The 21,684-nt window shown below is 40.7% G+C and overlaps 1 protein-coding gene across 5 annotated transcripts in view; it reads right to left on the bottom strand.

Annotated features, from left to right (window-relative positions):
- Positions 1-21,684, bottom strand: part of bcas3 (BCAS3 microtubule associated cell migration factor) — a 328,257-nt gene that overhangs the window by 247,214 nt on the left and 59,359 nt on the right. For all 5 annotated transcript variants that reach the window (XM_028044826.1, XM_028044830.1, XM_028044829.1 and 2 more), the window contains exon 15: positions 15,061-15,394. In XM_028044826.1, the coding sequence (XP_027900627.1) occupies positions 15,061-15,394 (334 nt within the window). The remainder of the gene's footprint in view (positions 1-15,060; positions 15,395-21,684) is intronic.

The raw sequence follows: 21,684 nt of genomic DNA, 5'->3' as shown, positions 1-21,684 counted from the left end.
AACGGACGTGAAATGTTTCAATAAAAAAAAAAAAACTGCAGCAAAATGCTCCTCAGACGGGAGGTAAAGGAAAGGTCTGTGGAGCTACAATAACCAGGAATTCAGACCAAAGCATTGCAGTTCTACTTTATATAGACCACAAGTGAATAATTTACATGTGAAAAGGAAGGATTTACAAGCATGATGCATCCACTTTAAGACACTTTTGATAATTGAGGCATTTTTATAACTGAATGTAACTGTTACTTGACTGCACTATAAAATGACAATATGTACCTACGAAATACTCCTTGTAAATATTAAACATTTTATTATTTTGCCCTCTCTACAAAAATATTTTGTAGAAAACAATATTTAAAAACAGATCAGTAAGTGCAACAGTGCAGAACCAGAAGGAAGACTTTTTTTTTACCCTGAACCCCCCCTCCCAAAAAAACCCCCAAAGGAAACGAACAGAAGTGGAGAACAATGCCTTGTGTCTACTATTTTTGTTGTGGTAAATGTAAGGTTGCACTAAAAAAAAGACCAAAAAAAACAATTACATCTAAACAGACACATTAAACTGCAGCTGTATGGACATGCGGATTATATGACAAATATGTTTGTAATCCTGTGACAACAGTAAGAACAAAAAAAGTGTATACTGCTGGCAGCTCAAGGAAAATTCCAAGTTCAAGTGCTTTCAAAAGAAATAAAGAGCAAACCAGCGGGCGCAGCACAATACGCTCTCTGAATGTTTTCCTTGTTCCATTTGTTGCCTTAATAGATGAGTGACAGCCACGTAACATAAAGCAATGAAAAGCAGGAAGGGGGGACGTGAAGACAAAGAAAACAAGGCCCACATCAAACGCAACAATAAAGGCAAAGCAGCGGAGAGCCTCGTCATTATCTGGAAGGAGCGATCAAGAGGAGGCTGAATGTGAGCGGAAAGGGAGCGCTGAGTGTTTTGGTCCAGTCTTTTAGATCATTAACGTGTAGCTCTGAGTTTCATTAGTCCTGCCAAAGCTCTGCTTTGTGGTCCTCCATTGGCCTGTCTTTTAGACCTCCGGCAGCCAACAATGCTGCATGACCTTCGCAGGGAGAGAGAAGACCATTACACAAACCTGTCCTTCATTCCCCCCAGTCGCCCCAACCCTCCAGGCCCCTACCACTCCTCTCCTGGTCGACCAACAGCGGCCTGTACCGGGGCAGCTCCTGAAAGCCCTTCACATTTCAAAAGTGCTACACCCCCAGAGCCTGGGCAGCCACCTTTTGTGTTGAAGGAAGGGGAGCAGATGAGGAAAAAAATCATCTGCACAGGAAGCAGTCTGAAAAGCCATAATGGTGCTTGAGCTGAGAGAGGAGTGGAGCATGAGGATTAAGGGTGGGGGTGTCGATGAATTTCACGTCCATAACAGACTTTCACTTTTGCCCCGTTGCTGTGTTTGTCGTCAGCCCCCCCGCAGACCGGACCGTGCCCTGGATTGTAGAACAGGTGTGGACAAACTGAGACAGTGTGGCGCTGAGCGCTGCCGGCCAGACAGCCGCAGCCAGCATCACTGAAGGTCAAGAGGTCACGACCCTCCAGACAGTGACGACGTGTTGCAGATCACGCAGTCAGAAGATGATACATGGACATTTCATGTATCTGTGCCTGTACACAAGAGATAACACATCGACATTCTGCATATAATTTATGAAACTTTAATTTAACATTGAGACAGAATTTAGCATAGATTCTGTTGGTACTAGGTAAATTATGCAGCAAAAAAAATATTTATTAAAATGCTTTATACACATTTGAAAAGCATTTTTAAATGTCTAAACATAAATAAAACACCATGAATGACTTTCTGCCATCAGAAAAAACTATAAACGTATCAACAAAATTCTCTGGTGACCAATATAAGCCACTTTTCAGCTTTACTGGCCAGAACACTGACTGAAAATGACTCAAACGGTTTAATTAGAAATTGAACACAATGGAAGTCTTTTCAAGAAATTTTAATCCAGTAATAAACTAGGTGCTTCTTGTTACTAGAAAGCAGTGACTGAAAACTAAAATCAAAAAATTATTTTCTTTTATCTTTGATTAAACAAATTTTCTTTCCAGACTTAATGAGTGGACAAATATGTGGGGAAACCTGTCCAATCAAACTCAATGTTGAAGCTGTTTCCTTAATAAAAATCTGCCTCCCTATCACCTAGCTACCTGAGCGTGACTCAAAGTCTGAAATGAAAGCCACCTGTGTGAGGAGCCGGCCACAGCGAGGCGAGGAAGATCACAGCCATGGCCAAGACAAAGGCAGAGAGTGAGAGGCAGATAGCTGAGAAGCCGACACACAGCTCCAGACAGAGGCTGGGATTTGATTAATGACCAGGGCGTGATGCGCCCAGGCTCTGATACATGACATCTCCATGGAAAGAAGATCCATCAATGCAAATCCAGCTCCATCACAGTCGCACAGAGAAAAACTCTGACCCTGCCAAAAGAAAGTTGCATCAACACCTCGCCTTTCTTTCTCAACTAATCCATCCATCCGCCCGGCTCTCCTCCATCCATCCCTCCCTGTTTCAACAGCATTTGCATTCTCTTCTCGCATTAAGCCTCTCTCTCTCTCCTTTGCGCCCTTTCCCTCTCCTCAGCCTCCCCATGTCACGCTATCTCATGTTTCTATCCCCTCTTTTAATACCCAATTTGCATCCAATACAAGCAGGCTGCTTCCACTGAGGAGCCAATGTGCGAAAGGACAAGCTGTGAAGCCCTCACAAACACTGTGTCTTATTTGAATCGTTCTGCCTGAGAGCAGATTTCAGTTCAAGGAAAAAACAGGGCAGGCTGGAGTGGAGAGGACGGGGGTGTGAGGAGGCAGCAGGTTGGGCAGGTGACATGTTGACTGATGCTCCGCGATTCAGGACATGCAGAGGATCCTGCAGCTGGGAGGCGGAGGTGAAGCGTGGGAAAGGAATCTGAAGTTCAGCGTCCAGGCTGGGGAATACTTTTATAGCTCTGTCTTCCTTCTTTGAAGATGACATTTTGAAGTTGTTGTTTTTATCTCTGCCTGTTTTAAGGCCAAAACCATAAAATGTATCGCGTAATGTGAATCCCAGAAAAGCTAACTAAACAAATACTCAAAGAGATGAAAACTGCTTTTAAATGGAAAGTGAGTTTTCCAATGGAGCAGATTGATTCTAAACAGAAGTTTCATGTGCATCAAACAGACCAATCCTGACAAAGAATAAGGAGACACACGTCCCGCTGATGAAGCAAAGTAAAGTGGTTAGCATGTCCTAACCAAAACACAGGACACAGCAATTACTGAAAGGCCATGTGTGTCTAACGTATACACTACACTGTACACAAAATCATGTGAAAAGTGTAAAAAAATGTCTGCCCAGAAATATTTGAGGATCAGTCAGAATGTTGTGCTTGACCTGATAAATCTGAAGGTGAAATGAAAATGTGCAAAAGGCCAAAACCAGCAACTCCAACAGAATAAATACAGCAGTTCTAAACCAAAAGTTCTACATGAACTTTAATTGAAACAACCAAATAAAGAAAGAAATAGAAATATTGAATAAAGCCTACAATTCTCCAGGTGTTAAAATGTGTCAACATGTTTGTGTTGATGCCGGCAGCCTTGCTGTAGCTGTCTGTGTTCCTGCAAGACTTTAAGGTCATTCCTTCATTTAGGCAAATCCATGTGCAGGTGAGCTTTATGGAAATGTTGCTTTTTACATGATTTTTGCATCAGTGTGAGGTACCTTGTAGTGCCAGGTCACTGATTTGACAAATTTGCAAGAAACACACACTTTGATGACTTATTCTAATGTTCCTGAACTTTTTAAGACGTTCATATATTTCTAAGGCCACTGGTTGTTTTTAATTCATGGAGAAAAAAAATATTGAAGGAGGTTGATAACATTTTGTCTTTATTCATTTTTGAGTAATTTAAAAATTTTTAAACATGTAGATTAACTCCATCTTATATTTTCAGTTGGTTTTCAATTTCAGATTGTTTGAAACCCAAAATGTCCATTTAAAAACATCACAAAATACAAAAGTTATAATCCAAAAAATATTTTTATTATACATGAATTCTATAGTTTTGGAGAGAACAGATGTATTACTTTCATAGGTGCAGGTGAAGAACAGAAGCTCCATGTGCACATATTCACAACATTTAACACTTATCTCTTTAAAAGCAGAATGGAATAAAATATTGTTTTTTTTTTGTTTGTTTTTTTTTTACCAAGAATCCACAAAGATCAGTGACTGTCTTTACTGGTTAGTGTGTGGATTAAAATCTCCTGGATTCATTTAATAACCGTGACAAACCTGTATTTAAAGTTCATCGTTAAATAATTTTGTGTTTCTAATTTTTTTCCCCAAGAAAGCATTCTAACTTATGCAATATTATATTTTATCAAGTATTTTGTTGTAAGAATTGTAAATAATTATTTTTGCTGTAAAAAATCTTTTAGTAATATCACCACCTTCCTAAAACAATGGCCCAAGTTATTTTGTGCCAAAAGTGATTTTTTATTTTTTTTTTTGCCTAAAAAACTTTTGGCAAAAAAAAAAAAAAAAGACTGAGATTATTTTAGGAAGTTGACAATATTAATACTTCATTATCATATAATTAAATAAAAAGTGTTAAAAAAATTAAGACTTTTTCATATCATATTTTTGTATTAGGCCTCGTTTCTGTTCACAAACCTTATTATTGAATTTCTTTCAAACAGGAGTCATTAGGTCTAACCTTCCAGATTTCAGTCTTCCAACTTTCCCAGACATGTTAAAGGTGGGAGGAAAAGAAAGCAGAGGGTGAGGAAGGAGGAAAGGTGCAGCGGCAGCGGCAGTAGGGGTGAGGGGCGAGGGGTGGGGCTTTCTGAGCAGGAGGAGAAAGCTGTTCTTCCATCCCAATTCCCCAAAGTACTGTTATTAAAACACTCACTTCCACATGAGGGGGAAAACGAGGGAGACAGAAAAACAGAAGAAGGAGAAGAAAGAGAAATGGACGGCAGGGCAGGCTAAAAAGAGCTGAACACAAAGAGTGTGTGGGGTGTGTGTGTGTAAAGGGAGTTATGAGGGGGTAAGTACTGAAGGAGCGGGGATCCCCTACTGGACAAAGTAAAAACAAATTAAAAGCGCCTTTATAAAACACAGATGCTGCTGCTGAAAAAAAAAACTTCCCATGATTTAGTCTTTTGTCAGGGAGGAGGAGGGCTGGTGGTAAAGCCATCAAGACGTGCAGGACGTCCTCTTCTCTTCTCCCCCCGTCCTCGCCTCGCTCAGGTAATGCTCCACTGGAGGAATCTCTCTTCCCTTTTCCATTTTCACCCCTCTGCTCTCTCTTTATACAGCAGCCTTCTCTCATCTGCTATTTTCAGTCGCAGTGAAGAGTCGAGGTCAGGCCGGCCTGTGTGAAAATGGCTTCCTGCCCGCTCTCCTGCTCCCAAACCGCAAGCTAACGGGTCGCTTTTACTAATGGCCCTATTTGGGAAAACCTTCAGAACGTTTTGTATTTTTATCAACATTTCTCATGTCAAAATAGTTGAAAAATACGAAGATAGAAATTCCCAGGAAATAACTTTTTTTTTCTAATTTTATCTCGAAACTAGGAAGCAGGATTTTGATGTTTCTTGTATAAGATGTGGTATATGAAAAAAAAGAAGAAGAAAAAAAAAAGACAGCAGGGCTGAGGGAGCGGCAGCACAGAAGCAAGAACATTTCACATCTAGGAACATTTTCCTAACAAACAACTTCTAGGTGTGAAGACATCAAGCAGGCAAAGGAAAAAACAGAGAAGGAACACACAAGCAGCCCCCTGAAATCAGATCCACAAGTTTACAGCATGTCAGTATTTACAAGGCTTCATCAGACAGTGTTGGGTCGCCAACAAGCTGAGCCCCGGAGGGGGGTGGGGGGGGACAGCTCCGTTGGATCAGATGACACCCACACTCCAGCCATATGTGTGTGTGCAAGAGAACACACGTGTGTAAATATGTGCATCTCTGGTCCTATTTGGGTCGAGGACTTAGTCCCTCACAATGAGGAGCGGCGGGTTCCCGCGAGCGAGTGGAGGAGACGGTGCAGGAGATGGCTGCGATGTGTGTGTGTGTGTGTGTGTGTGTGTGTGTCTGTGTGTGTGTGTGAGTGGGGGGGGTTTAGATAAATTTACAGACAGATTAAAAATAAAAATATATAAAAGTCACACAGAGGCTCACTGTACAAAACATTTCTGTAGTTTCGTTTACATTTCCTTAGAAGACAAAAGCCAAATTACACCAATATAATTCAGTTCTCTCTTAGACTTAAATTAAAAGCAAACCCTTCCACCAAAAACAATTGTTTTAAGAAAAATATATTTATGAATATATAACATCTATTGTTAAAAACAGTTAGTTATGCAGTAAAATATGTCACTTTTTCACTTTAACCATCATTAGGTAGATGTTCTTCAGTAAACCTGATTAAAACCAGATCAGAGAGCAGCAACATGAGCAGAACCTGACCTCACAGTCAGAGAGCCAGCCGCTAAATCCCACTCTGAAAGCCCACCCCCCCTTTAATAAGCCGGTGGTCCGATGGCGAACAGACAATAAGAAGGGTGGAGGGGAGATAAACCCGACGGTGCTGCTGCAGGGCCTGGTGGAGGCAGAAGGCATGCAGTCACACACTCACAGACTTATCACCTTTAACAACTCCTGCACAGTCAGAGAACTCCAGGCAGAAATCTATTCATCTGATCCATCAGGTTTCTTCATCTTAAGATACACCTGAACTTTATCATATTATATTATATTATATTATATTATATTATATTATATTATATTATATTATATTATATTATATTATAGGGTTTGGGTGTGACACATGCTCTGTATTGAGCTGGTAAGAAAAGTGTACCAAAAAAACTTTGACAAGTTAGTTTACTGGGAATTAAAAAAAAAAAAGAAAGATTTTTGAGGTTTCAAAAATATGAAAATATGAGATCATGCATGTAAACTCTGAAGTAGATTACAATTCATTTATAATAAGAATGTGTCAATTTTTAGCCAAGAATATGGGTGTATCATATTTCCAAAATGTTTTAATGATGACATGAGTTTTTTTAAAGCCTAACCTGGATAATAATGTTTCATCTTTTCGTTCTATAAATTACATTTGAATTACATTCAGGAGGTCTGAAACCGATTTAGTTCACCGTGTAAAACAATGACTTGTATAGAACAGAATAGAAATGGTGACAGTGCAGCAGCACAGAAAGCATCTAAAGCCTATTGATTGTTTGATGAAGGAAGAACACGGCTTTCCACAGGGCAGGCACCGAGCTGGAAGCCACAAGTGCCTTCTGTGTGTAACAGCAAGCCAGCTTTATTTCTTTATCTCTACCTTACAATTTTGCAAATCAAATAATGATGAGTGCAGCGGCGAGCAGCCGGTGATAAGAGGGTTTAGTGGTTGTGGGGATTGAGTTATTAGGGTTCGCATAAAAACGTCAGAGGTCTCTGGCGGAGCACGGCCGCCGGCCAAGATACATATTCCTCGTACTGTGTATTTTTGGTCGCTTTAAAAGCCTTAAAAGTACAGGGGAAGGCTAATTTTCAGGGTAAACAGCTTGTTCGATTGCTGTGTGGTTTTGCGCTGAGCTTTCCGTTTATTGACTCAAGCCGAGCTGGGCTCTGGCTCCTCTGCCGACCACAGCCTGCACAAGCCTGCAGAGCTCCGTCGGCAGCGCAGAGCACGAGCCGCTGACACTTCTCACCTCTTTGATGGTGCTCCACTGTACACTGAAATGTAGAAAGCCTCACTCTCAGGAGTGCACAGAATGACCCTGGGATAAAAATGCTTTTATGATTCAGCTGCTTCCTCTAAATAATGAGCACTCTGTTGGTTAATATATTTAAGATACAACAGGATTAAAGTCTAATGCAGGGTTTTATATACTACAAAATGTCTGTATTTTAAGAATACGTTCTAGGGAGAAGGGTGCAGGGGTTAAAAAATATCACAAGGCTTTAAACAAAACATTTAAAAGCATGACAATAAATATCTATGAAAATGGTTTTGATTGCCAATCACGATATAGTTTCAGTTCTAAGTCGGGGTTGGGATGGAAATCTAACATAGAACAACACAGGAAAATGAAGCATTAAATACTACCCTGGTTATCCAAACAGAGTTCTGGTATTAAGAATAAAAAACAATTGTGAGCTCCGAGTTGAAGGAAGCAGCCACCTGTGAAACGTTCAGGCGCTGCAGAAATGAGCCCACTCATCCTCTGTTGTCACATTTGCATTCAGGCTAATCCCTTCCAGCAACAAGTCCAGTTTCACCAGTCCTGCACTGTGTGACGAGCAGCCGGGCTGCTCCACACCGCCTGCAACCCTGACCATACAGCGCCACACAGAGGCTTACTGCGGTACTAAAACTGAGCTCTGCCACAAAGAATTCACTGACTTCAGCCAAATATAATCAACAGTGTTGAATGACTTTGTTTAAGTGTAGTATCTGTAGTTCAGTCCCTGCAAAACTATCTCAGAATTATGAAAGATATTTAATTGTTCCTAATCAGGTTGACATTTCAGGCTTAGAGATGCTGCTGGAGGCAAAACAGACAACAACTTTCCTCTGAATCTGGTGACTGAGCGAAGGTAGACCTGCTCACCTGAACCACAATCTGCTCTGATTTAAACATGAACAGTGTAACTTACTCTGTTAAAGCCATCTACCACCTCTGTGTGTTTCAGGAGGAATTCTGAACGCTTTAGGTCGGATTTTTGCGACACAGAGTCCCAGAGCAGGGTCAACAGGAGGCCGTGCACATACGTGTCACACACCAGCAGTTATGAGGTAATGTTTCCTTGACTTCTGCTTCTGCAAAGCGTTGGTGTTTTTCACCACAGGACGATGACTGACGAAGGCTGGATGGGGGTGGGGGCGATAGGGAGAGACAGGGCAAGATAAAACACAAGTCCAAAGCTAAATAAGCAAGCTGTCCGCCTCTAATAGCAGAAAGGAAGTGTCCCTTTATCAACAAATGAATTAACAGTTTCCCGTCACACCTTGTTTTCAGCCTCCCCCTCTCTGGTGCTCCGTCTGAACCAGCGCCAGGGCCCAGATGGCCCAGTGATCAGACCACCACCACTTCAGCTCGCTGAGGAAACAAATCTGCTGCAATGACTCACAGCACAGTGTTGATGTCTTGCACTCCTGATGCTGCATGCACAGGCAAAACCAGCAACCAGGGATGAAAAATAAAGATGATGGTTAGAAAATCCTTTGACCAGAATGAAAATATTTCTCCTTACAGTAAGGGGATAAGCTCAGAGTTTGGACTTATTGATAAGTCCCTTTGGCAGTAGGCAGCTTATCAATGCGATTTTTACCATATGAAAACTTTGAGTAAAAAATACTTTGATTCAAAATATTTTATTTAAAAAAATATGTTGTTTCTCCTACAAATAAATTGATTTAAATTAATACATTTATACCCTATATTTATATACGGTTTGGTCACCTTCATAAAAGGTTTGCTACACAGACTTACAAAACATTAGTGCAGTATTTTTTCTAACACAAGTAAAGGAAGCTGATGCCGTTAATCAGTCAGATTGTCTGCTCTGGTGGAAATGCTGCTTCTATTTTGTCTATATGGGCTTTGAAAACAGCTTTACCTTAATAAGAGTGACAAGTTTAGCTTCCAGACCATAATGAAAATATTTCAAAACAGCTGAACTGTAAGAAAATCCCAAATTATTTCTCTGATCTAAACCCCTGGCAGGTTTAGATTTACAAAACCCATTTCATTCGACCAAGTTGTTTCTTGTGACAGGAAGTACTGTTTGCATTCTGAATATATGGAGGAGTTAAAGATTAGACCTTCTAGACTCATAACCTTAGAGCTCATCAGCAATGATTAATTATTAAAATACCAGCCAAAGCATGCAAAATGCTTTGGAAAGATGTAGATTATTATTGCTTCTTTTTCATTAAAACATGAAATATTTTCATTTTATGTTTATGAAAATGGTCTTTTAATAAACATAAAACCTTTTAAATAGCTTACTACTTGTTTTTTCAATGGTATTTGGAGAGGAAGTAGGGAGGAGATAGAAAGGTAAGACATCCAGCAAATGGCCCCAGGCCGGGAATCGACCCCCAGGCGACCGCGTGGAGGACGACACCCTCTACACCTGAGCCTCTCAGCGACCCTGTTCACCAGCTTTTGAGAGGAACCCATCTGCTTCTCAGTCAGGAACCAACCTCTGGGTAGAATGAAAACAGTTTTCAATTGAAATATGAATCATTTGATCTAAACTGTATTTAGGACTTACTGTATTATACAATGCGGTAGCTAAATATGAAGTTCATCTGAATATGAAAGCAACAACAGCGGCTCCTGCTGCAACCTCAATAACCTCTGTCCTGCGCCACCGACCTGCACTCACTAATCTGGGCTCATATATGCTGGCTCCCAAACAAACCGAGCTTTACAGCGTGGGACGCTCACATGATGGGTCATCACCTCAAAAAACAATACATCCATCACACAAAAGGAAGGGTTCAGGGGGAAAAAAACCACGGGGCCGAGAAACTGGATCCAGGGACACAAATAGCCCTTCCAGATTTTAACAGTGACAAGAAGACAGCCAATTGCAGCCTCTATTTTTAGGTCTGCCGCTTGCTCGGACTGGCAGCTTTGAGGAGGATGTGTACTTTTCTACAGTTCCTTCCCAAAAATCAACGCCGGCCTTGTTGGCGACAATCACAGCGCAGCTGTTGTGGCTAGGTGGCCCGGCCCCGGCCTGCCTCACCCAACTGCTCTCTGCCAGGCAGGAGGAAAACCACCTCAGCTGCCCAGAATTTCACACCCGGCTCACGAAAACAGAAGGAAGGCGGACACAACAGCAAAAGTGACTCTGTTTACATCTGGTGAAAAATTGACGACTTATGGTGTTTTTATCAATACCACTGGCATTGCTGACGGAGGAGACAGCAGGCATGTCATGAAACAGTGGCAATAAATTATCTTCAGATTACTGGAAATACAACTGATGAAACTCTGTGACTCCAATCTCACTTGTGAGCTGAGAGTGATGTATTGAATTCTGCAGATTTGAGTGTTGGTCAGATCTTGGAAGATTTTTGTTAAACTATTTCAGGCTAAAAAAACATTCCTGAGTCTCTGGTATAATACTGATAAAAGAATCACAACATGACAACTGCTGTGCGAAAAGATAATTGATCTTCAAAAATTCACAACATCTACAAACAAGAAATTGAAATGTAAACAATAAAATAGTCCAGCTATGAAAACATTGACTTTTCCTTGAAGGATGTTTCTGATCCACTCCTTTTGAACACCTCGCCGTATAAATGATCAGTGCTGTAGACAGTTTATCTTCTTCAAACGTGTGCACGCGCACACCCACACACACACACACTCAGTTTAGTGTCACTGTGAAGACTAATTGTTGACAGGTGGCCTTAATGCCTTCCTTTGAAACAAAAGTGTGATTTACGAGCAGGCTCCCCAAGACCCTGGCTTTCAGCGCTGCTACTACAAACTTATCTTTCCGTCCCTGTGCCTGTACCCCAACCCCCACCTATGTACCCCATCTCTTGTTTTCCCTCAGTTACACCTCATTATTTTGCTTGTTCACTTTCACCTGGAGCCCCCCTCCACTTTGATGTTCCCGTGCCACTCAGTCTCTCATCGCAGCAAAACCAAGTCTCCAAAGAGATCCTTTAATGTTTGATGGTTTATTCCTCAGTTTGCAGGAATGTGAGTAGTTTGGTATGGAGGTTAAAGAGAGGTCTGAGTCATCACAAGAAAGACAAGAAGGAAAAGAGGAAGCTAGGACACAGTCTGTCAGTGGAAGTGAAGGGATGTGAATGTTTGATACATAAAGGTGTGAGGTCTGTGACACGCAAATGAAAAAACATCAACATGCATCTGTTGTTCCAGACTTTGGTCCCAGTCAGAGAGGAGAAAACAGACTGTAGGAGCAGCTTAGTGCTACAAAATATATTACAATATTTTTAAATGTACTACAACATAGTATAGACTGAAGACAATCACTTCACATTTGTGTAGCCAAGTTCAAACTGGCAGGAAACCATGAAGTAAACCACATTTAAAATTCCAGCTTATAGATCAGTAATTATACTCTTCACAAAAACTTGCAAGATAACCCTGAATGTTGTAATAAAATGCAAAATAAACAAAAATAAACAGAATGTTTCATGTTTAAATATTAAACATGAAACAGTGCTCCTACTGCATATCCATGTACTATTCACTAGGTGTACTCTATTTGGTTGGGCCTCTTCTTGTATGAATTACTACATCAACGTGCTGTGGAATGGAGATGATCAGCTTGTGGTTCTGCTGAGGTTCTGGAGGCCTAGGTTGCTTTGATATCTACCTTCAGATCATCGGCCTTGTTGGGTCTAGTGTCTCATCTTCCTCTTGACAATACTCCATGAACTCTCAAAAGACTTTAGGTCAAGCAGTTTACTGGTCAATCCAGCACAATAGCACCATGGTCATTAAAGCAGGTACTGGTATCTTTGGCAATGTGTACCGTTACCAAGTCCTGCTGGAAAATGAAGTCAGCATTTCTATAAAGCTCTGCAGCAGAAGGAACCATGAAGTTCCTTCTATTGAATATAGGCTGTTGTGGCAACGTTGGATCTGATAAAACCCGATGGACCAAAACCAGCCTGTCACATGGCTCCTGCCAAATCATCACAGACTATAGAAACTAGGAATTGGGCCTCCAATAACTTAGATTCTCTAATTTCCCATTCTTCTTCAGATTCGGGACATTTATGTTTTAAATGAAATGTGAAATATACTTTTATCTAAAGAGAGGACATAGGACCACTAAGCTAAAGTCTAGTACTGTGTCTCCTTAACTCAGGTAAGGAACTGATTGTGTCTCTTGTAAAGGAGAGGTTTAAACACAAGGGATATGACAGTTTTAGTCCATTTCCTGAGCACACTATGTGTGCTGGCTATTGTAACATTGACTCCAGCTGCACTACCCTCAACAGACACCCAAGAGTACAACACTCAAAGTGACATCAGAGCGTAAATATGCCCTTGCCCAGGAAAACGCTGCCAATGAAGATGCCAATGCACACCCATCTTGGCTAGAACAGAACCAGACATTAACTGGGTGAAGTGAGACTAGACCATGGAGAAGAGAAACTTGTGAATCCCCCTCACACTCCTGAATGGTCTTCACAGTCTTCTGAGAGTGGAGGCTGTGGTCATCCCGGTTGCATTGTGTAACCTATTGTAACATAATCTTCCCATCTACTTAACTTTCCATTAATGTGCTCAGATACAGCACTCCATCAGCATCCAAGTTTTTAGTAATAATCTTTTGTGGCTTCAGTTCCCTGTTGAGTATCTGAGAAACCAAACTTTAGGTATTGATTGGCTGTAAGGAATAATTATTAAATAACAGGTATGCATGGATTCAAAATTTGTCCCTCTGTGTATAATGAAGCTACAGAAAAGTTTCATTTTTAGTATTGATTTACTGAAATAAACATATGGATATATATACTGCTCAAAAAAATAAAGGGAACACTTTAAGTGTGAAACACCTGTTTAAGTGTTCCCTTTATTTTTTTGAGCAGTGTATTTTATGATATTGAAATTTATTGTGATAGACCTGCATGGTTTTGACCTTTAGCATGTTGCTCTAAACACCGTAAGATATTTAATAAAACATTAATGTTGACAAAAAAAGGAAATAACAAAAACGTGTTGTGGGTAAATATGTTTTACTTTTTCAAATAATTGAATAATTCATTAAACATTAAAATTGTTTTGGAGTTGAACGGTAAGACAATCATATTTCTAAGGAATGGATGACAACAATATCTCTAAGGTTAGTGTCACTCTGGGGGAACTTCCCCTGCCAGCCTCACTTTCCCCAGAGCCATCAGTTTCACCTACAACTGAAACAGTTGAAGAGGTTCAAAGATGATTTCCACTGTAAGCTAAAACCAGCTTCATAAAATCAGGTTACAAAATAAGGTATAAAATACATCCTGTTATGTAAACTTATTCACTTGTCAGTTAGCAGTCATTCAGTTCTTTGAAATGTTTACCAAGTTCCCAGCATGACCCCGGCCACAGCAAAGCTATCAAAGCTCAGGGTTATTCCTGGAAGCCAATCACTGATGAGAACTGTGATATTTTACACTGAGTAACACCTCTGGGTCGAGCAGTGCAGTTGGCACAAGGTATGTGTGTATCAGTGTGATTCTGCTGTGACTTGGTACACAGAGACAGTGTGAGCAGCCTGCAATGGTGTTTGACAAACAAGGGAGACAAGGTCCAGAAAGGCAGGGCAGAGTCCCAGGAAAAGAGCTACTGTCATGATCAGTAACTGGAAAGACACACACACACACACGCACGCCCGAGCACGCACATACACGCACGTTTGTATTTCTACCCATATTAGGAGTTTGTATTGACTTTTATACATTTTAGTAACTGCATTTATTCCCAACTTAGACATCTTCCCCAAACCTAATCCTTGCTAGTCTATTCCTAACCAAAACCTCATTCACACCGTACCTCCAAATCTAATCCCTGACTCCCCCTGACAGGGGGGTCCAATGTATTAGGGCCGGGTTTTGCTCTTAGGAAGGCTAGTAAATATGACAGAAATGGTCCTAAATAGAGCAGCTAAACCCTGTTTAGCTACATAGGGTAGCCTGTATGTACACAAACACATACATGCACACACACAGAGAAATGTGTTTTATGGTAGCATAGAAAGATAATTTTCCTTACCTATAAAGTAGTTCTATGTGAAATATTTCAGTAACAAGTTTTAGGGAATCTTTGCTCTTTAACATTCATGTGAAAGGGCCGATTCATTCAAGCTTTCCTCGAGTCCAACTCAGTATGTATCTGAATATGTATCTGAGCAGTCACACAAGGGAGATGCAGCAGAGTTACAGATTGTTGAAGTTTCAATGGTTTGGTGCTGTAAACAGAAGAAGCGTTGCCCATACATTCACCACCCCGCCCTGCTCCTTACCATGCAGTGGAGACCCTGAGGGGCTGCTGGACATGCCAGGTATGGGACTGCAGCGGCCGCCCATGCCGCCTCCTCCACCCAGAATGCAGCTGCTTCCTCCCATGCCTCCAGCTCCTCCTCCACCAACAGCAGCCGCCCTGTTCAGCTCTTGCTCGATCTCCTCCAGGCCGGCGCTTTTTTGGAAGCGCGACATCCGGTTCACCACCCGCGGGGACATGTGGGTGCGGGCACAGGGTGTGCCACCATAAGGGTTGATTGGAAACACGTGGCTGGTGCCTCGAAGGGTGCTGATGGCTACCCAGCGACTGTCTTGACTAAAGCACATGTCTTGAACCTGAGCAGACAGACCCAGTGCAGGAACAGGACAGAAGGAAAAAAAGAAAGAAAGAAAGGGCAGAGAGAAGAAACAACAGACTGAAGTCAATAGACAATGACTGGAAAATATAAAACTTTGTAGCTTCAAAAAAAAAAAAAGAAACTATGCTACTCTGACAAAAAGAATCTTGAAAGACTCACTTCCTGTTACAATCAGACTTTTCTCCATTTAGTTCAAAATGTTAATTAGCTACATTTATTCCATTTATTCAGGTTCTAACTTCTACAGTGCATGTAAAACCAAATGTTTCTGGTTGTTTTTACATATTTGTTAAAACTGTCACTATGTCCTGATACTATATTATGAGACAGATGATCTGTGACAAAAATACAGCTGTTCTGTCTTCTCCCTGTGATCCTGACACCATCTGCAGAAATACATAATTCCCGGTCAGATACAATCAATCAGAGCCCGGAGAAGGGTCTTAGTGCTGTCAATCAAGCTCCTGTACGTAATGCTCAATGTGTTAATGGAAGAGCAACAACTTATTGTTCCAGGAAAACTGTTTGTGGGCTGTCAGCTGACCACAGCCTGAGCATTCACAACAAGCTCCAGTTTGGGGAAGGAGCTGTAGCGTAGCAGAGAGGAAGGGTGTGATCATTCCATACAGGAGAACAACGCTGAAATCATTTAGTTTTAGTTTTAAAATAATAAGAAAATCCTGTGAGAGAAGTAATTATATTCTCACACAGTGTAACATCACCTCTGTTCCAAATATAAATGATTGATGATGGCAAAAGCAGGAAGGACAAAATTTGGTTTGTTGCATCACCAGTTCTCAAAATCATTTCTATTGGGTCAATAAGTACAAACCAATACACTAAATAAAGTAAGACATTTTCAGAGCATAATGAAGACCCATGACAAAGAGAACAGTTTAAGAGAAGAACTTAAAACAGACTTTTTTTCATTGCTGATGTAAAACAGTGGTGAGCTCTAATCAGTTTATGCTGAAGTCCTGTTTAAAGCAGTGAGTTTACATCAGGGCTTAACCTCTCAGACTGAAGATAATCAGGAAATGTGGCCCGGTTCCAACATTGTGTGAGAGCAAAAAGACTAACGACAGGATGTGTTTGGGCACGTGCTAATCGGATTGTTGAGTAACAGATATTGACGTGTTTTTAAATCACAATGTAATTTTTAAGAGAGGAAATGGTGAACAAATGAGCATCTGATTTTTCACAAGTTATTATGTACAAACAATGCTAGTAAGCTACCATGCGCTTTATATAGTGAACATGCATGTTTTGCTGAGCAGACATGTTCGCATGCATGTGTTTAAAAGCCTCTCTGTACCATTTTCGTCACCACAGAAATATGCAGAGCAGAGGTAAACAGCCTGAAACTCCAGCAAACATTAATGTGACCGGGCTGAAATGTTTACCGCGCAGACAAACACATCTGCCAGAGGTGCATGACAGCATGGAACAGGGTGAGAGGATTAGGCAATGACGATGTTCTAAAGGTGACAATCTGATTTGAGGCTGTTTGGTGGTAAAATAAATGACTAAGACAAAGACAAAAGCTGTAATGGCGCCCTTTGTTAGGCTTCCTCCTTAAACACTCAAGAGCAGACACTTGACAAGATAGGATCTCATGGAGCATGTTAAACATGCAGGAAACCAGACAGATAGGCTGCAAGAGACAATACAAGCCCAGGGAAGAGTAAATGAGAAAAGACCAAGAGCTAAAGACTTAGGTGACAGACTGATGTGTGGTTTTCACTCAATCTACATTTATCAATCAGCATACAACAGGGATAAAATGAATGTAAAAAGTTCATGAGAAAGTTTCTATGAGGAATGTCCAACTGCTGAGAGCGAGTCAGAGAGACAGCTCTGTACCTGGTGGCCTTTTAATCTTCTGCCAGGTCCTACAGGGTAATTGGCCCCAGCAATGACAGTTAATGGGGCATCCTTTGCATACCAGACAGATACTTTACTTCACAGAGACGAATGAAAGAGGAGGCCTCACCTATGCTGTCCCCATTAGGGACAACTCAGACATAATAAAGAGCTACTTTGTGTGTCATAATTGACCATAACAGACCTGTTTAAGCTTCAGCTATAAATAGGTGACTAAATTTCTACCGTCAAATGCATTCTGATCAGGTAGAGTACCTGAAAGGTGGCTGTGATTCCATATTGAAATCATAGAAGTCAAAGAGTTGGTGAAGGTTATCTTGCATAGATGGAATCCTACTGTTTCTATGTCATATGATGCAGAGGTGTTGATTTGTACGTTCCTGAGATGCTGGAAAGGTCCAAGTCCTTTACACAGCACACTCAATGACATCCGTGATAGACAGAAGGATGTCAATATGACATGACTAATGCTCGTGCCTATCCTCTGCAAAATCAGTGACACTTGTTAGCGAGACTATGAGTCCCTGTTCACCCGAAAGAAACCTTTTCAGGAATGATGGGAATGTGGCAAAGATGAACACAGTATTATGGCCAATGAGTCAAAAATAAACAAATTACTAACAAAGACAAATATGGTCACCAAACTACAGGAAGTTCAACTCAAGGCTCAATACTTTGAATCCTGCAAAACTCAGAAAGTTATATTTACCTAATTGTTTTAAATGCAATATGTACAACTTTGACAAGTGAAACATAATAACTGGAAGAACTGGGTTGATTTTAGTATTCAACTCAGTTATTCAACCCAGTACTTTAAATGTGCACTCACTAACAAAATACTACCAATCCAAAAGAAGGAATGCTCTGATTTAGTCCACATGCAGACCAATAATGGGGTGATGCATAATGGTTGGATTTGCAAAACGCTGGGACATATAAAATGTGTGTCAGGGGCATAAATAGAAATAAAATGAGTCAAAGACACTGAGTGAGGTCCACAGACACAAAAAGTGGTGCAACTATATCTCATGTCACAAGATCTCACACAATGTTAAAATACCACAAAAGTTCTTGTCCAAGCAAAGTTTGCCTTTAAAAGTGGAATGTACCTTTATCTGATGAAATAAAAGTAAGGCATCATCAACCAGTTGGAGACAGGTGCTTAAGCTAGACTCTTATTTTAGATAAAGTAAGCAGTTCTTGAGTTGTTGCCCTCTAGCGTTGACCAGGGCAGTCCGACAACACTCCATTACTAAAGCACTGAAGAAGACTAATCCCCTCACAAATGAACAATGTGGCAACATTATTGGTCTTCATTAAAAAGAATCAGTGTCAGAAAGACAACAAAGTTAATAATGATTTATTATAAACCTCTATGAATGTTATGTCTTTATCAGTACTACTAGTAATAAATGGAACTTTATATTGGTGACACCTTGAGTGTGCAAGCAGACAGCTGTTCATATCAAACTAACTGGCATATTAGGTATTTGGCCTAAATCTGGGAGAAGCAGTAACATAAAGACACCCAACACATCGTGTCATTGCATCAATGTGTTTTGAAGAATAATGAAGAGCAGTACATGGTTAGCAGATGGAAAAATATGGGTTAAAAAATCGAACTGTTTATACGAAGCAGATTTCACTTTCATTGGTCACCATGCTCATGATTTTATATAAATGCTAGAGAACTGCTGCTATTTCTCAATGCAGAACAGTGAGCTGTAGAGATATAGCTTCAAAATGGTGGACATGCATTCCTGGTAGTAATGTACTTCTGAGTTTAGTCATGTTACTAAAATCCCAACTGATGTTGCAGGACTGTGATATCTAGAGTAAAGGAGCTGAGCCTTAACCTCCAGGATGAGGGCTCTCTGGTTGGCCCCCATGCCCGTCCACACTCCTCTCCACCCCAGCCTCTTTACAGTTGTTATCAGCAGCAGGTTTGTTTACCTGGCCTCGGGTCACTGGCAGCCGGTCGCATGTTTGGTTGCTGGAGACAGATAAGGCGTCTCTCCACCCACCTAACTGAAGACTTTATCACTCTCCACTGTGCTTCGCAGTGCGGCTGTGTGTTTGTGTGCGTGTAAGTGAGCGTGCGGTGATAACCCCTGGCCCCAGCACTGGGCCGCAGCTTGGCATTCAATGTTTACAGCGGGTCGGATCAAAGCGGTCTCACTGTGCAGCCGGTCAGCGGACCGAACTGCAGGCAGCCTGTGAGAGGTGGTGTGTGATTGTGTGTTTTCCCAGTCAATAATCCTGAACCGAACAAGGCCTGAAGCAGTTTTGTTGAGTAAGTGTCTTTACCTTATTTTGGAAAGTCTTTGCACGCCATGAGTGAAAAAGCTGGATGAAAACATTCTTTCTGTGAACAAGATAATTGATTTCTACTTTCAAGATGTCATTCATATTCATGTTCAAGACTGTTAAGAAATCAAGAGTGCCTAGGTGTGGTGTTGTAAATGAAGAAAGAATTATTATTAGTTGAGAGTGTTCTTGCAAGACTGAATTACACTAAGGTTGTGATGTCTAATACAAACGGTTTTCACCAACAGTCCTTGTGTTCATTTTACTTTCCACACTCTGGTAAGAGGTTGTCTTTGGGCAAATCCCAGTCAGCCACATCCTTCCTACCTAAGATGTAATCAAATGTTCCCCGATCTCTCACACAAAACCCCTTCAGGCCAGACCTGTTGTTGCACAGCAGGGAAAGGCTCCAACAAGCTCCACGTCTATAAGACCTCCAAAAGATCAAGTGACATTTCTAATATATAACCAGTCATGTAACTGCTTAGGCAAAATGCAGGTAGGAGTATTACAAAGAAAGTGTAGAGATATGAACTTGGTAGATGACATGTGTAGAACAGGTGAGAAAAAGGTCAAGAATCTAATTCAATCCCCCAACCAGCATGTAAAAAGAGCCAAAGGGTGTCAAGTTTTTCTGACCTTTTTAATACAAACCCTGTATGGTTCTGATGCTCAATGCTGTGGTTGCAAATATTCGTCTTATTGAATGTAACTAAAGGAAAAGGATTGTATTACACAACTTTGTAGCATGTTACTGTAACATCAAATGCGATAATATGTTTTCTACCTCTGATATAGCAATACTAACACATCTTGGAATATACTTTTTAACTTAATATATAATTATTTTAGGAATAGGCAACATACCTATTAAAAAACTTTAAAGTGAGAGATTAAAGTGAAACCAAGAGTCAATAGTCACAATATTAAATATTATATACATGCCCACCAGTTCACACAGGTGTACTACAGTATACTGGCCAATATCAGTATTTGTCAGTTTAAGATTTACAACTGCATGTTGTTTTTATTGCTTTTTATTATTGTGTTTTTGTGATGTAAAGCACTTTGAAGTGCCTTGTTGCTGAAATGTGCTAAACAAATAAACTATAATTGATTGATTTCTGAAAAATAACAGATTAGATTTGAACAGGTCAGGCAAATACTGAAAAGTCTGTAAGATGACTATGCACTGCAAAAATACCAAAATCTTACAAAGTATTTTTGTCTACTTTCAAGTGAAAACATCTTAGTGCACTTGAAATAAGGCAAAAGAACTTAAAGGTAGAAGACCACGAGCCTTTTCAACAAGACATATAGGCTTATCCTAAGCCTAGTTCACACAGTATGATTTTAGGATTGTCGGTCGATTTTCAAAACCTGAGACCACACATGAGCCGATAAAAAATTGTAGGTATAATGGGTTGGATCGTACCGTGTATGGTACCCAGCCACATAGCAGGACCAACACACCACACATGAACCCATTTCACTCACCAACATTCAGGCCTCAGACAGAAAATCCTGTAAAACCCCACGATATCATTTTTATTGATATTCCTTGCACGAAATGTTTGAATAAACATTCACGTTGTTCCACATATCCACCAGACTCTCTGTCGCGCCATGTGAGCTGCTTTTTGGTTGGGATTCCTCTCTGTGCTTATATCACCACGTTGGTGATATAAGCACCTGATTGGCTACCTGTCACATTCAATGTGTTGCGTTCTAGCTCTTAGTCGGGGAACACCGCATATGCTGCAATAGTTCAAGACATCCAACATGTTGAATATCCTCAACTTTAGATCAGAGTGGTCCTGGCTTTCTACCAACTGGATCCGATCAGTCTAAACACACCACACATGGCAGGCGATCGGTAACGATTATCGCAAGGAACAATCTTAGGATGCCGAATGTTCTAAGTTTGTCATAAGGAGAAAGTCGGGACTAAAAAGTCGTGCCGTGTGAACTAGGCTTTAAGTAATTAATTTTGAATACAGACAAAAAATGTTCCACTGGCAGATTCTTTCACTTATAACAAGATGGGTTTTTTCCATTTGAAGTTTAAAAAAATCT

Source organism: Xiphophorus couchianus, chromosome 18 (assembly GCF_001444195.1).
Source record: "Xiphophorus couchianus chromosome 18, X_couchianus-1.0, whole genome shotgun sequence".
Lineage (NCBI taxonomy): Eukaryota > Metazoa > Chordata > Actinopteri > Cyprinodontiformes > Poeciliidae > Xiphophorus > Xiphophorus couchianus.
The sequence above is the reverse complement of the archived record's forward strand: the minus strand, read 5'-3'. Positions and strand labels throughout refer to the sequence as shown.